General features: G+C 44.9%; 1 protein-coding gene across 1 annotated transcript; it reads left to right on the top strand.

Moving 5' to 3' along the window:
• The first annotated feature begins 13,282 nt into the window (after positions 1-13,282).
• On the top strand, positions 13,283-16,346 carry LOC123411068 (AP2-like ethylene-responsive transcription factor AIL5). The gene is made up of 9 exons (XM_045103989.1): positions 13,283-13,515; positions 13,640-13,922; positions 14,159-14,241; positions 14,387-14,395; positions 14,521-14,609; positions 14,703-14,776; positions 14,993-15,043; positions 15,203-15,279; positions 15,468-16,346. The coding sequence occupies exons 1-9, from the start codon at positions 13,389-13,391 to the stop codon at positions 16,076-16,078; spliced, it is 1,404 nt and encodes a 467-aa protein (XP_044959924.1). The 5' UTR covers positions 13,283-13,388; the 3' UTR covers positions 16,079-16,346.
• The last annotated feature ends 757 nt before the right edge of the window (positions 16,347-17,103 follow it).

Here is a 17,103-nt window from a genome sequence, read left to right as displayed (position 1 = left end):
GTTGCTTGATAACTGGATCACGTCCTTAGGAGAATCACGTCATGGACTAGACCCAAACTAATAGACGTAGCATATTGATCGTGTCATTTTGTTGCTACTGTTTTCTGCGTGTCAAGTATTTGTTCCTATGACCATGAGATCATATAACTCACTGACACCGGAGGAATGTTTTGTGTGTATCAAACGTCGCAACGTAACTGGGTGACTATAAAGATGCTCTACAGATATCTCCGAAGGTGTTCGTTGAGTTAGTATGGATCGAGACTGGGATTTGTCACTCCGTGTGACGGAGAGGTATCTCGGGTCCCACTCGGTAATACAACATCACACACAAGCCTTGCAAGCAATCTGACTTAGTGTAAGTTGCGGGATCTTGTATTACGGAACGAGTAAAGATACTTGCTGGTAAACGAGATTGAAATAGGTATGCCGATATGATGATCGAATCTCGGGCAAGTAACTTACCGAAGGACAAAGGGAATGACATACGGGATTATATGAATCCTTGGCACTGAGGTTCAAACGATAAGATCTTCGTAGAATATGTGGGATCCAATATGGGCATCCAGGTCCCGCTATTGGATATTGACCGAGGAGTCACTCGGGTCATGTCTACATAGTTCTCGAACCCGCAGGGTCTGCACACTTAAGGTTCGACGTTGTTTTATGCGTATTTGAGTTATATGGTTGGTTACCGAATGTTGTTCGGAGTGCCGGATGAGATCACGGACGTCACGAGGGTTTCCGGAATGGTCCGGAAACGAAGATTGATATATAGGATGACTTCATTTGATTACCGGAAGGTTTTCAGAGTTACCGGGAATGTACCGGGAATGACGAATGGGTTCCGGGTGTTCACCGGGGGGGCAACCCACCCCGGGGAAGCCCATAGGCCTTGGGGGGTGGCGCACCAGCCCTTAGTGGGCTGGTGGGACAGCCCAAGAAGGCCCTATGCGCCATAGGAAGAAAATCAAAGAGAAAAGAAAAAAAAAGGAGGAGTTGGGAAAAGGGGGAAGGACTCCTCCTTCCAAACCTAGTTGGATTCGGTTTGGAAGGGGAGGACTCCCCCCCCCTTGGCTCGGCCGACCCCCTTGAGGGTCCTTGGACCCCAAGGCAAGGCTCCCCCTCTTCCCCCTATATATACGGAGGTTTCAGGGCTGATTTGAGACAACTTTGCCACGGCAGCCCGACCACATATCTCCACGGTTTTACCTCTAGATTGCGTTTCTGCGGAGCTCGGGCGGAGCCCTGCTGAGATTAGATCACCACCAACCTCCGAAGCGCCGTCACGCTGTCGGAGAACTCATCTACCTCTCCATCTCTCTTGCTGGATCAAGAAGGCCGAGATCATCGTCGAGCTGTACGTGTGTTGAACGCGGAGGTGCCGTCCGTTCGGCACTAGATCGTGGGACTGATCGCGGGACGGTTCGCGGGGCGGATCGAGGGACGTGAGGACGTTCCACTACATCAACCGCGTTCACTAACGCTTCTGCTGTGCGATCTACAAGGGTACGTAGATCGAATATCCCCTCTCGTAGATGGACATCACCATGATAGGTCTTCGTGCGCGTATGAAAATTTTTGTTTCCCATGCGACGTTCCCCAACATCCATTTGCATCGCCCCCTTCACCCAAACCCAGAGCACTCTCAAAGCGAGGCGAGGATGCAGTACAACGGCCCCACCTTTGAGCTCCCACCGACCGTGCCGGAGAGACGGTATCCGCCCGACGTCGTCGTGGAGAGGATGGTCCGCGTGTGGGCGTTCTCACGCTAGAAGGGTGCAAGGGGGTTTGCCGAGTGGTTCCTCCGTGCGGGCTTGCCGGTGATGTTTCGACTCGACGAAGTGTGTCCAAACTCCAGGACTCCGACGATAGGGCTCACCGTCACCTTCACCAACAGTTTTGATGCGTCTTACCTCCTCGGCAATGTGTTTTGGTGTGGATGCGAATTCATCGCATTCACAACCCACGACATGTACACAAACTTCGACTGCGTCTTCCCCACCCGCGATGGTATGCACAGCCTCCCCTACTACATCGGCCAGGATGGCATGGAGAGGGAGCAGTGAAGAGAAGGCGCAGTGAAGATGGAGGTGAAGTCCCGGTCCCGGTCTTGCCATAGGGTGTTAGGGCTTTTTATATTTTATATATTTTTAACTTAATTATGTCGTTGGTTGTACCGTGAACTTGGTTATGCTTGCTATATATTTCTATCCCTATTTGATATGTCGTTGGTTATCAGTGTTTTTGCTTGCTATTTCTATCTTATTTGACGTGAGATAAATCGCTAGATGGATATGGTACCGTACACGAGCCCATCTCCATTCCTCAATGAGACCAGCAAGTTTTCGCCCATTTAGAGTAGGGTCAAGTTTTCGAACGCGCGGATAATGGAGTAGTTGAAGTATCAAAAAGGAAACTAAAGCTAGAAAGATGAGCCATGTTGATGTTGAAAAGAAGAAGAAAAGCTATTTTTTTGAATTGTTGGTGGCCCTATTCTGTATATTGTATGAACAAAAACAAGCTAATTTTTTAATAGTTTGTGGACTATGCTATGGTTTAGGGTACCCTATGTTTTATGTAAGAAAAATGCTATGGTTTCTACTTTTTATGTTATGGAGTACGTAAGATATCGCTCGATGGATATGGTGCCGTAGCCGAGCCGTAGACAAGCTCTTTAGGTGGATATGGTGCCATAGCCGAGCCTAGACATGCTCTCTAGATTGATATGCTCGCTAATGGTGCCACCGGACTTTATTTTAGACGTGGTTTCAGATGGATATCATGATCTACATAATTAAGTCTGATATGTTCTTAATAAAAAATCATGTATACAATATTTTTTTTGCAACAAAAAACTTGTTTATAATACCCACAGTCAAAAAATGAGTGTCGTAGGCAATATACAGAAGGAAATTGCCATGATATATGGAGTACAAATAAATTTGGCATGTGCAAGTCCAACAATAAATCGATTTACCATCATGCACTATTTTTGTTCGGCATGGCAATAAATGGATTTACCATGGTAATAATCAAGGGAAAAATAGAGCCAGCACGTGGTCCTTCGACACTCAACGCAATGAGACGGTCCAACGAGAGCTTAGTTTCAATGCAATGAGACGGCCCAACCAAAGCTTAGTTTCAACGCAATGAGACGGCCCAACCAGACGCAATGACACTCAACGCAATGAAACTGATGAACCTGGAAGTGTACAAAAGTGACGAAACTGGCGGGTACCCGAAACTGACACGATCCACAAATTAAGCAACACAGAGCATAGAGCACATGATCCATAAATTTAACCAAATCCTAGAGCACATGACACTACACTAATAACATCTCTAACGAATGATGACCAACAAGTAAGCAAATCCTAGGACAACTACACAAAAATAAAAGAGATAAAATCCTAAAGCTATCAGATTTGCCTGCTTGTTCAATTGAATCATCTGCTTCAAGTTCTTGTTCATCTTCTTTATTTCCCCTTCAGATCTGCATCCCCAACTGTCAGAGCAGCACTTTCAGAGACCAAATTCGTTGTTGCTCACGGCAGATTGAGCTCCCGGGTTGGGGGCCCATTGAATTGAATCCGCTTAACGTAGTCATCCAGCCATTCAAAATGTGTGCATTTCTTCACGATCTGAAACGAAAACATGACCCCTTAATCCCAGATCAAAAAAGAATTAAAAGAAAATAGAAAAAAGAAATCAGAGAAAAATCATGAGATCTAACCTGCCCCTCTGGCTTGCTCTCGCATTTTACGAACTCGCGCCCATAGTTGCCATTCTTGACCTCCTTCGAAGTCAACCGTATCAGTGGCGCGCTACGTGGGCAGTCAGGACATCGCTCCAAGGGAAGTGGACCATACTGGGTCCACGAGGGGCGGGTGGCTGAAGTGGAGTTCGACATATCGCCCAAAGTCGCCGAAGAGGAAGAAGAAGAGGAGTGGCTCCTCTCGTCGCCGGAGACAAATAAGCAGAGGAGGGGGTACCCGAAGCAAGGGGAGGCACAACTAACAAGTCTCGTGGAACTCCCCACGATCCAACGATGCGGAGCCGTCCATGTGATCCAACGGTGCGGAGCATGCTCGCAGCCTGCCCTCGGAATTACTTCTAGAAGACCACATTTGAGGGTTGTCGCTTGGCGCTAGGGTATGATCGGGCGGCTGACGTTAGGAGCTAGGGTTAGGCGAAACCCCGCGGGGTTTAGAGGGGTTTTGAGCTGCTCAACGGGGTTATGAAAGCTTTGACTGAGCATAACTAATTTAAAAAAATCGAAAAAATATGAAACCTTCGTTGTTCGTTGTTTTATAAGACACACTAACGAGAAAAAAATACTAAACTTGCTCTATGGTCATTTTCATAAAAAAAACCTAGCTGACACGATCGAGGTAAAATGAGCATCATTAATTTAAAAAAAATCAAAAAATATGAAACCTGCGCACAATGTTGTCTTGTGTGACATGTTCCCAACCAAAAATCATAAACTTTGTCTATGGGCATTTTCATGAAAATCTTCACACATATGAGCTATCATGTACAACGTTTCATAGAAACCAAGGAGAAGAGGTAGGGTTTCCCTTCGGTATTTGAAAATTTTAAAAAAAAAATCAAAAAAGATCACCAAAGCTTGATTTCAAAGTGAATAAGAAGGATCTGAACTTAGTTTTCCATTTTCATATTGTAAACGTGTTTTAATGATTTTTCTATTAAAGTATATTTTTTTGAAAAAATGTACAAATAGAAAGATTAATTTAATAAATAGTGATTCTTCGAATCTATACTATATAGATTGATATGGTGTTAATAAAAAATATTTGGCTCATTTGGAGTAGGTCCAAAAAAACTTGATTACGAATGGGTTGTTTACCCTAGCTTGGGAGCTCATTTGGAGCACATTTCTCATGAATACAAGTTTTATAGACGCAAAAGAGATCGGATTGATTACCTAACATTTATAATAGCTCAGCAAACTGTGCAACTCACATCAGAGGGGAATGGACTAAAGTGTTGGTTCAAATTCAAAGTTTGCCTCACTAGTTCAAATTCAAAGTTTACATATAGAATTATTACACCTTACAAGTTTTCACAGTACTTCAAATTGACGGCAGAATCCTTATTACAAATTATTCAAAGTTTATGACTTGCATTCAAGTTCAAATTCAAATCTTTGCCTTGCTCCTTGTGTTCCGGGATGGGTTAACCGTCTTGCTTCTGGTTTCTCTGGCTGGGATATTTTGTGCTTATGAAAGCTTTGTCTTGTTGCTTCTGATCTTCACTTCTGGTGGTGGCAGTTTTGTTGAGCTTTGACTAATCCAGCAAGTGATGACCAGTTGACGGTCATCTGTGGGCTCACTAATCTTTAAAGGAACTTCACACAAAATAACTTCCTCCTCTCTTATAGCTTCAAAACCTTCATAAGCCATGGTTTCAAATTCCGCATCAGATGATGGTTCAAGCGAAGTTTCTTCCTCTCTAGGTCTTTTCTCTCTTATAGACAAAATAACTTCCTCCTCTCTTATAGCTACTTCAGTTGCTTCATTCTCTAAACTTGTTGCATTCTCCTTTACTGTTGCATTATCCTCTAAACTTGTTGCATTCTCCTTTGCTGCTGCATGCTCCTCTGCATTTGCTGCTGCTCATTGTTCCTGTTCTCGAAATGATGCATCAACTGGATTGGTACAACGCCTAGCAATATATCCTAAGATACCACATTTTTTGCACTTATGCTGTTTTTTTACACGACCCTCTTCACCAGCTCTTATCCTGTTTTTCCTTGGTCTTCCTGGTGGTCTAGTCAGTATAGGAGAATGGAGTTTGAACCCTGGGTCTACTATGTTCCATTGGTATTTTGCCAAGAGTGCAGGCACATTTTCAGCATAAGCAGCCCTAAATTTGGCAACAGAGAAATATTCAGAGCAATACTGATCAACTTCACCATCTTCACCTCCAATACAGTCATGAGATGTAGGACATGTATGAAGGGCTTCCCGTGGATCTGTCATTGCCTACAGCTGCATTCATTGGTTGCAAGGTTCACTGGATATCTCCATTCCCTATTTTTACTGTCAGTGTATGTCACCTCAGCCTCGTATGTCGACGGCCGAATGCATTTCATTCTTAGTCCTCTTGCCTTGGCATGCAATGCCTTAATCAGAGATGGGAGCATAAGATGGCCAACATATTGTGTTTCTGCAATTCTTTTACGAAGAGGCATCTTTACCATGATCATCTGCCTGATCTTATAAAATGCTTGCCACAACAAAAGCCATTTCACTGACTTGAACTTTGCATTGAAACACTCAACAAGGTTATTGGTCACATAGTCTACTTTGCAGATTTCATTGAATTTGCTTCTTGACCACAGCTTTCCATGATGTTCATCCATGTACTCCTTCACCAAAGGATTATGAGCATACAACACTCTCAAATGATGCTCATGCTTCCTCAAGTTGCATGTGTATGATGTTGTCCATAGATTCTCATCATAAACTTTGCCTTTGAATTTCTTTTTAAAATTCTGCGCTAGGTGTCGCATACATTCCCTATGTTCCACTCCAAGGAATACAATTTCTACTGCAGTTTCTAAACCCTTGCAAGCATCTTTGTGTATAACTAAACCTGAGGGTGTACCTATAATTTTGCGCAACTACTGCAGAAACCAGACCCAACTCTCCTCACTCTCTACCTCCAACACACCAAATGCAACTGGGAATAGCCAATTGTGTCCATCAACTGCAGAAGCTGCTGCTAGCAGGCCTCCCCATCTTCCATTCAAAGCAGTCGCATCGACAGCCAAATAGGGCCTACAACCATTCAGAAACCCCTTCCAACAAGCCTTAAAACAAACAAAAGCCCTCTTGAAACACTCCTTCTCCATTCTCTTCCCTTTTAATTGTACTTAATTGTATGCTTGTCAATCTCTACAACACTCCCTGGACTAGCCGTCTTCACTTCAGCTTTGAAGGTGTAAAGCAACTGAAAACTCTCATTCCATGGACCATTAATCCTATCAAGAGCCCTTTCCTTAACATAGAAAATCTTCATGTATTGTACATTAATCTTGTACTTCTCAAATAGCTTCCCAAGGAGTGATGTTGGACCAATTGTTGGTGTTTCCCTCACCCAATCCAAGATTGCATCTGCCACTCACCTAGTCTTTGCAAGCTTAGATTTGTCCTTTCCCCCTCCCCCTCCAGGTGGGCAAGTGTGCCCGTGTGGGTTGCTTTTTATCTGAAACAAAATGGAAAATGATGTCAAATACAATTAAGAAACAATACAATTAATATTCAGTTGTAATACCTGAAACAATTTGCTCTTTCACATAGTGGATGCATGCAACCTCCACCTACACCTATCATAAGGGCAATGAACAGTGAATCTTCCTGGCTCACTCCTATCAACCTCATAAGAGTTTTCAGTGACAATGCAATATGTAGTCACTGCATTATGACAGTCCACCGTCGATTCGAATACGGTTTCTGGAGTAAGGTCAGGATTCTCCCTGTTCCACTCAATTGTTGGCATGTCCTCACCATCATATTCTTGTAAAACTAAGGAGTCGATGTTCTCCTCCCTCTCTTCATCATCAGTGTCATCAAATCTAGCACGGCTGCTAGGATCCTATGCATATTCATCTTCCACTGCCTGTTGACTGACTCTATCTACCAGTTCAGGGAATAGAATCTCATCCTCATCATCATGTCGAGGCACTTCCTCGTCACGCTCCGCATCTACTTCTACATCAGGTGCAGAAGGGAGAGGAGAAGTGGCAGAATTAGCGGCAGCCGACATGTCGTGGCTTTCAGAACCACTAGGTTTACTTGGTCTCAACCTACAAGGAGTGTGAGGACACTTGCTATTAGCAGAGACAGATGATGTCTGAACACCCTTCGGGATACGTTGTTTGCGTGCCTGAAGCACACCGATATGGATTTTACCGAAATGACTGTCAGCATTCAAACTAAATAGCAATCCCAGATGCTCATCACAAGTTAATGGGAGAAATCTTTGCTCGGTACTGTCGAAATATCTCAGTTCAACAACATCGGCAGGGCTCCACGGATACTCACAACAGAGTGCCTCGTGGAAATCTCTGAACGAAACGGTGGTTTCTATCACTTTAGGATAGAAAAATCCAGAAATCGCATACGGTTTAGTTCCACGCAGCTTGCTAGTTTCCATTCTAACCTTCAGTCGAAAAGCAAGTGCAGGATCAACCCTATTCGTTTGAAATAAGATAAAGGGCGCAATTAGGCCTAAAAATTTAGATAAATTGCGCTGATTCACGCCAACGGTGGTCAAATACAGCCTAATTTACGGATCTCCTAATCAATTTGAGAGGAAAATGATGCTTACCCAGGTGGAATCCATGAATTATCAGCCTCTGATTCGACCCAATCATCTCCACGTTCGATGGGCCAGACGGGGTGCCCCCCGACATTGCTTCCTAATCCTAGATGGGGAGAGAGGGTAGATGCGGCGGAGGCGGCAAGAGTGCGGCGGAGGCCGCACGACGGCGGCGGAGGGGGCGGCGCGGAAGAGACTGGATTTGATTCAGGTGAGTGTGAGTTTTGCGTCCCCACTGGTTACCACCTAACGGTCAAAATGTGTACTCCGCCCTATACGGCCCCACTAATCAGAGTTAACGGTCAAGCCATTGACCCGACGGCAACATCTGTTGTGACCAGTTGTGAGGGTTTCGGGCAAGGGAGTGGGGAAAAGTGAGCAAAAGTTAAGAGCGTGGGGATGAATGAGTAGAACTAACGAACGAGGGGCACAAAAAAATCCCTAACATATATAGTCATATAGTTGCTCAATATTTGCAATTTATCATATAATGGCACTCCCTACGTCCATGCATGTATATTCGAAGGTTTATTTTGTTGAAGGGTAAAAAAATGCATAACTTGAAATTTAATATAGTGTAATACATAATTCAAGGTCAATAATTGCACCATGCATGAACTGAGAGTTCCCTTGTCATGTTCCTCGAAGAAATTTATTTGAAGAATTCCAATTTCGAGTTGACCTCCATACTCATGGATTCTGTTACTATTTGTCTTGCTTAACACTATCGTGGTCGAGAGTCCACCAGTCGAGCGCCCATAAAACATATTTTTTTAAACGGAGGCAAAATTTTTGTCTCATCTTATTAATAAAGAAGAAGAGAATTGCCCAGTTAATTATGGAAAACCGGACAAAAACCGCAACAACCCACAAAGGGGCAACACCAACCAACCTGGCTATCCACACAAGACCTACACATGCCACCGAGAGAGGAGCATCGTCGAGGCGGACTACAGGTGTCATCGTCATCACTCCTCCACGAGTCTGCGTCTCCAACTCTGCAAATCCCCATCGAAGAGGTCCACCCTTCAACAACCTGCACGGAGTCTGCATCGACCTACGCCAAACAGTTGGCCACCACGAGCATTGCTGAGACAACTCCAACTTTGAGGACGGCCAAATGCAGAAGAAATATGTAGGACTCGCACCGACGAAGACCTCCTCGAAGACCACTAAACATATGTCAATGTTGCCACCTAGGCTCTTCCGAGGCAGCTCTGGCTCTGCGACGCCATAGCAAGACTAAGAGGAAACCAGTCGGATACATCGGAAAGAGGCGACTACCGAAGCCTTGCCGCGGTTCTGCACTGCACAGCATCGGCATCATTGCCAAACAGGTCATCACCCTGAACTTCCACATGATCAATTGACCGCTGCTAATCACGATGTTGTGTATCCCTGGAAAAGCATGCAAGGAATCACCATCTTGAAGACAACACCCTCAGGAGGGGAAGCGACATGGATCGATGTCATCGTCCGATCATCATCACAGGGCCAAGATCTTCACCTGAAGATGAGATCTGAGGCTGGGGAGAGAGGAGAGCTCCACGATGACCCCCAAAGGGGTAAGCGACGTCCACGAACGCTGCGTCATCACGCTTTCGCCCAAAGCAACCCAGACTCTGCACCCTACGCAATCCAACAACAACGTCGTCGACCTGCAGACATGCTGGCCTAAACACCTCCAACATGACAACGGCGCCACCGCCATGCCGGAGCCACCTACCTTGCCGCCAACAAAAGTCAGCGGGTCAGATCGGGCGCGGAGCCGGAGGGGGTGGCGGCGCGGCGGGTGAAGACGGAGAGAGGGGGGTGGCGACGCGGCTGGTTAGGGTTACAACCTGCTCATTCCAATTTTCAAGCAAAAAACAAAAAAAATAAGGCTTTGTTTGTGCGTAGTCTACCAAGTGAAACTAGTACTGCTTTAATGCAAAACCATGCAAATCCTTCTTTATTCTAAAAATGACTCAACATCATGTTAAGCCACGTTACCCTAAAAAGAACAATAGTTGGATTATATCTCTACATATATAATAATAAAGCATGTATTGTTTCTAATCGCTCGTTGCATTATTCTGCAAATAAACTTCTTAGTTTTCTGTAAATTAATCTGCAGCTTATATAAACTCGTTGTTCATATTTAAGTCAGTCAATTTTTTTTTGTTTTAGCAGAAAATTCCTTAACGTTTCGATTAATCAATATGCAGCTTCAATAAAACAAAATTATTCATATCTTTTAAACCACAACTCCAGTTTTAACATGTTATATATGAAATTTGATTAAAAATATGTATAATCTAAATATGTTATTGTTTTTAGCTGTGAAATATTTCTAAAATATTATTTTTGGTGCAAACTTAATATATACTAGTAAAAGGGTACGTGCGTTGCAAGGGGAGAAAGGAATACCACACACTCTTAATTTTTTTAAAGGTTTATAATCTGACTAGCTATGACCCAAACAAAGATGATCTTAGCCTATAAAAACGCAGTTCAATATTCCACATGTCTTTTAAACACAACTTGCATGTAGATTTAATATGTATAAAGAAATGGATAAGTGATCCTCAATTTCATGTCCAATCCTGATTTTGCTGAGATGTTCATCCACAATCCGGATCAGTACCGATGAAAGAAAGATGGATATTGCATTATTGATTAGGATTGCACCCTAGATAGTATTTTTAAATGGTTAACGGATAAAATAACATCATATTCATATTCTACATAGTTTTCCAATCAAATTTCATATATAAAATGTTAAGCTTCGAGTTGCGGTTCAGAAGATATAAGTATTTTGAAAAATATTTGATATGTATTGTCGATTTAATATTAAAAACATGAGTATTTTGAAAAATATTTGATATGTACTGTCGGTTTATTAGTAGATATAGATTGCATGATCCGTTTTTCTTTCGTACCGTCCGCGATCCAAATTAAAAATTAAACACCCATTAAACCAGATTGAGAAAAAAAATCAAGAACCACGGTGCACACCTATGAAAAAGCATGCAGGAAAAAATAACATATTTTTCATCTTATTCCAGCCGAATGTGCGTGCGAAAGAGAGAGACCTTATTACTGATCATATTCAAAGGTGTTGTGGTTGTGTAAGCACTGTGGCCATTGGGGGAACGACTTGTGAATCTAAAAGACATGGGCCTATTAAAATCTTGAGTCATGGTTATTGCATTAAAAACGTGTGTTATTCTCTCTTACGTAGCAATGTACGGTCTTTTTTGCTAGTCAAAGTATCATGTGAAAAGATGTTTGGCTCGAGCTCGTTAGCTATTGGTAATGGTAGCAGCAGTAACATCACAGTAAATTAATCCACGCGTGAGAGAGAAGTGCGCGGCATGGAGAAGGAGCATGAGGCTGGTTGTAATGTATAGTATCATATACTAGTATCATGCATATGATACTACTATATGATACCACATCCGTAATGCATAGTATCATATGTTATTACTCCCTCCGTCACGGTTTAGAAAGCGTGCATGCAAATTTTCTAGGACCTAGGTGGTTATTGATTGGCTGTGAAATACGTTAAAAAATAGCATTCACACTACGCATGCATATAGAAGTAGTACAACGGAGCACTAGTTAGCTGCTAGGAGTAAATGCAACGTGCCTTAATCTTTGTCTATTTTGGAAACGCACGCAAGTCTAACTGTGACTTCTAAACCGTTACGGAGGAAGTATCATAAGGTAGTTCATTTATTGTCATGCAAGACACATAGTAGCACATCATTTAATATGATACGGTATCATGATATGATACTCAATCCTCTCTTTCTTCATTTAATTCTATGCCACCTCATCAAAATTGTCTAGTTGGCATGCATGATACTACCTATGATACTTCCATTAAGAGGGTGCTTGGATCCAAGAGACTAAAACTAGTCTGACTAAAAGTAGTCTCTTTAATAGGCTAAAGTTGCAACCACCCATGACTAAAGAAAGGCTAAAACTAGTCTTGAGGCTAAAATCTTTTAGTCAGGGGTACCCCTACTAAAATGTGCATTAGTCCTCTCTTTCCTAATTTAACTCTTCATGCAAGTTCTGGATTGGAGGGTTTGAAGGATAATAAATGCTCATTAACTTGATTTTAGTCTCTTTAGTACTTGGATCCAAGCATGGATGAGGCTAGCAAGTTTTAGTCTCATTACGTTTAGTCATGGACTAAAACGTACTCCCTCCGTTCCTAAATATAAGTCTTTCTAGAGATTTCACTAATAGACTATATACGGATGTATATAGACATAATTTAGAGTGTAGATTCACTCATTTTGTTCCGTATGTAGACTCCTAGTGAAATCGCTTAAAAGACTTATATTTAGGAACGGAGGGAGTATCAAGCACCCTATAAGGACAGCCTGAAAAGCTCATCAGGACGGGTGAACAAAAGCAACGGCACCAGTCCACCCCACACCCTCGCTAGCTATGCTCCACGGGTTTGGCGTAGAGAGCAGCAAACAAAAAGGAAAGGGAAAAAGAAGAAAGTTGCATGCATGGCTAGCGCGCGCGGCAATGGCGGGGGGGCTGCATGCGGGGGAACAGCGGCCGCCATTCCGGTCAAGGAGACCGCCCATGCCACCCCGTCGAGCGCCTCCACGTTGTCGACCACCACCACCATTAGTCCATTACCATTACCACCACGCCCCTTTGGATTCTCGCAAAGCAAGAGGCTCTACTACTAGTACCATGCATTAAACTACTCCACAAATCACTCTCCCTAATTAATCCCTCGCTCTCTCCTTGGCCCGTGTGCACGCCCTCTCCTTGGACGCATTCACATTCTCTCTCTCTAGAGAGTGTGTGTGTGCGTGTGTGAACAGTGCACAGTTCAAACAAGCAAGCTCAAGCGACCGGCCGGAGTTCATTTGCACTGGTTGTGGTTAGTTACTCTATATAAACTACCATGCTTTGACTATTCTCTGCAGAGAGTCCCATTCCCCTCCTTGCACCCGTACCCCTTCTTCTAGCTAGCTATAGTCTTCTTCTTCTCAAGGCAAGGCACACGGCACACGGCCGCCATGGACATGGACATGAGCTCTGCTGCCCACGCTGCTCACCACTGGCTCTCCTTCTCCCTCTCCAACAACTACCACCACGGCCTCCTCGAGGCCCTCTCCAGCTCCTCCTCCGGCCACCACATCGCCGGTAAGGAGGCCAAGGCCAACACCCCTAATCCCTATATCGATCATCATCTGCTAGTGAGTGATCTCTATCTACACATGCATCCTAGCTCGTGACTAACGGTGCATGCTTTCTTGGGCTTTTGTAGGAGAGGAAGGCCCCGTGGACGAGGCGCCTAAGATGGAGGACTTCCTCGGCTGTGCCGGCGGCAGCGCCGGCACGACATCGACGGCTGTGGTAGACCAAGGCGAGCTGGGTAGCATCGCCGCGGGGTTCTTGCATCGGTATCCGGCGCACGACGGTACGCCGGACCAGAACTCCGGCGCGGTGACCGTAGCGGCGACGACCATGGAGGTCGCCGAGTCCGATCAGGCGAGGAGGCCCGCCGAGACGTTTGGCCAGCGGACGTCAATCTACCGCGGCGTCACCAGGTAGGGATTTATACTTGCTAACTAATCACATGCATGCATCTTCCTCTTCCTATCGAGATGACAGAAGAACATATACTAGTTGGTTAAGATGGTTCTTAGTAGTAGCACTTCTTGCTTGGCGAGTGAAGTACACCAGTTGTATACATGTTTTGTTCTATCAACAAGTTCATCTTTGCTAATCCATCTCGTGGTGTTTTGTCGAAGTAATGCATGATCTGGAGTTCTGGACTATGCAGGCACCGGTGGACGGGGAGGTATGAGGCGCACCTGTGGGACAACAGCTGCCGCCGGGAAGGCCAAAGCCGCAAAGGCCGCCAAGGTACACCGTCATGCATGCATGCTTTGCCCAATAATCCTGCAAAAAACAACACATACATAAATTCTGATCACTAACATGTTTTCTCTTTGCTTTTCCCCCACAAATTTCTCTGACTTGTTGGCGCATTGGCGATAATGATCATCAGTCTATTTAGGTATATATGTCACAAAGCCACATCCACTCATTTTACAGTTTTACACATCTTCATCAATGCCATCGCTTCATGATTTGGAGAAGAAGTATTTAAGGCTTACATTAGGAATTTTGGGGGAAATGCAGGAGGCTATGACAAGGAGGAGAAGGCGGCGAGGGCCTACGACATGGCTGCGCTGAAGTACTGGGGTCCGACCACCACGACGAACTTCCCGGTGAGTACCGACTCCGGCAAGAGATCGACATTGATCGACAACTCCATATACATACATGATCTCTGAGCGTGTTCGCCATATCCATATATATAGGTGTCCAACTACGAGAAGGAGTTGGAGGAGATGAAGTCGATGACGCGGCAGGAGTTCATCGCTTCCCTTCGCAGGTTAGCACTTGGCCGGCGACCACCCAGACTGCCCAGATTCACAGGGGCTCGCTGACTTACGCGTCCTGTTCATCTTCTCCACGTACACACCTTGCCGTACGCGTGCACGCACGCACGCATGCACAGCTTCTGCATGTGATCTGCTTTACTCCGGCCGAGTTCTCAGTTCATCACACATGCATTGCATGTTGACCTCAATGCGTGTTCCTCACACAGGAAGAGCAGCGGCTTCTCACGAGGGGCGTCCATCTACAGAGGCGTAACAAGGTAATTAACAATGGTTTCACCTGAATGCATGAGCTTGCCAAAACAAAATGTGGTACCAGTATGAACTTTGAATATGAAAAAAAAGAACACGCAAATGTCTTCTTCTTTCGGTCAAATGTTTGTAACAACCGAGATTTGATTTTATATATTTGATGTCAGGCATCATCAGCACGGCCGGTGGCAGGCAAGGATCGGCAGGGTGGCCGGAAACAAGGACCTGTACCTGGGAACTTTCAGTGAGTAGTCTTCTTGATCCCCCACATTGGCATTTGCCTTCTGATGATGTGCCACCACTGCTATAGGGTCCATTGCATGCATTGCTAAATTATTAATCGAATTTGATGGTACGGCATCTGATGATTAATTTGAGGTGTACGGCATCTGATGATTAATCCGGTGGTCTGACCGTCTCTCCGCACCACAGGCACGCAGGAGGAGGCGGCGGAGGCGTACGATATCGCGGCGATCAAGTTCCGTGGGCTCAGCGCCGTGACCAACTTCGACATGAGCCGCTACGACGTCGAGAGCATCCTCAACAGCGACCTGCCCATCGGTGCCGGGGCGGCCGCCCGCGCCTCCAAGTTCCAACCGGACGTCCTATCGCTGCCGGCGCCAAATGTGGCATCACCGGACATGCTGCCGCCGGCGGAGAAGGACTACTGGTCCCTGCTCGCCATGCACTACCAGCAGCAGCAGCAACAGCACCTGCAGCAGTACCCCGCCTCGGCATTCGAGACCTACGGGTCCGGCGTGAACGTGGACTTCACAATGGGCATGGGCAGCGCCAACAACGCCAGCGGCGGCGCCACCGTGTGGGGCACCACCGGTGCAACAGGACACGGCGACGTCGGCAGCAGGCAGAGCAACAGCTACTCCAGCAACATTCCTTATGCTTCCATGGTGTCTGGATCAGGGGCAACAGCAACCGGGGGTTACGAGGGCTCCACCGGCAACAATGGCACCTGGGTGACGACGAGCAACCCGGCCAGCACGACGGCTCCTCAGTACTACAACTATCTGTTTGGCATGGAGTAGTAGGTGATCGATCACTGACTGCCTAGCTAGCCATAGCTATAGCCATAGCTGAAATTGGGTGATAGGCCTAGGAGGAGGATGGAGAGGGACTAACATGGAACTGATCAAAATTTTGGCTGCTGCTGCGTGCATGGGAACGATGTATGATGATGAATGCGATGCATTCTTCTCCTGTTCTTTTTTACTTCCTGACAAAGGTCCTGTAGCGAGAGAACGCTCGTGTATCATCTGAATTTCTAATTCTGAATTTCTAATCCAGGTTATTCTTCTAGTTCTCTGGTGATCTGGTCCATTACAGTATGAGTGGCATTTGAAAAGTACTGTATGCCTAACTTCACGGAAACATATTGCACAAGTGTGCGGGCATCAGGTGATTTAGAAGGAAGGATTTTCGGAAACATATGGTAGAGTAGTACTCCCTCCGTCCCGGTGTATAAGTCATTCGCGTAGTTCTAGGTCACCGATTTGAGGTATTAAATATGTGTTATATGTCATAAAAAGTATATCACTAGATTTTTACACGGATGTAGTTTCTAAATATATATTTTTTGTTACATATAATACATATTTAGATAGTTAAATTGTCGACCTAGAACTACGCAAATGACTTATACACCGGGACGGAGGTAGTACATACTCAGAGCAAGTACAATAAGGTACAGTCAGCAGGCTGTAAGGATTAAAATACTATATTTTTACTGAGTTGGATGAGAGAGAAGAGGAGAGAGAAGGGAAGTGGCTCTTTGTGAAGAGCCAGCTCTAGCACGTGCTCCTAAGTGCTTTGTGAAAATGAAATGTGGGCCATATATGATAAAAGTAGTACTCTTTTATAGCTAACTATTGTACAAGTTAACTATAAGATAGACTATAAGACTGCTTATAGCCAACAGTTGGCTATACTATTAACCATGCTCTCAGGGTGGTAAAATATTGGGAACGATGAACACGCGAACATTGGAACTTGGGAAGTGTAGTCTCCCATTAAGAGTTACTGCCTGCACGGAAACATTAGGGGTCAGTCTTCA

This window comes from Hordeum vulgare, chromosome 7H (assembly GCF_904849725.1).
Source record: "Hordeum vulgare subsp. vulgare chromosome 7H, MorexV3_pseudomolecules_assembly, whole genome shotgun sequence".
NCBI classification, from domain to species: Eukaryota; Viridiplantae; Streptophyta; class Magnoliopsida; order Poales; family Poaceae; genus Hordeum; species Hordeum vulgare.
The sequence above is the reverse complement of the archived record's forward strand: the minus strand, read 5'-3'. Positions and strand labels throughout refer to the sequence as shown.

Coding starts and splice junctions, on each gene's coding strand:
- LOC123411068 (XM_045103989.1), top strand. CDS start 13,389: ATGGACATGGACATGAGCTCTGCTGCCCACGCTGCTCACCACTGGCTC. Junction 14,777..14,992: donor TTCATCGCTTCCCTTCGCAG/GTTAGCACTTGG, acceptor TTCCTCACACAG/GAAGAGCAGCGGCTTCTCAC. Junction 15,280..15,467: donor CCTGTACCTGGGAACTTTCA/GTGAGTAGTCTT, acceptor TCCGCACCACAG/GCACGCAGGAGGAGGCGGCG.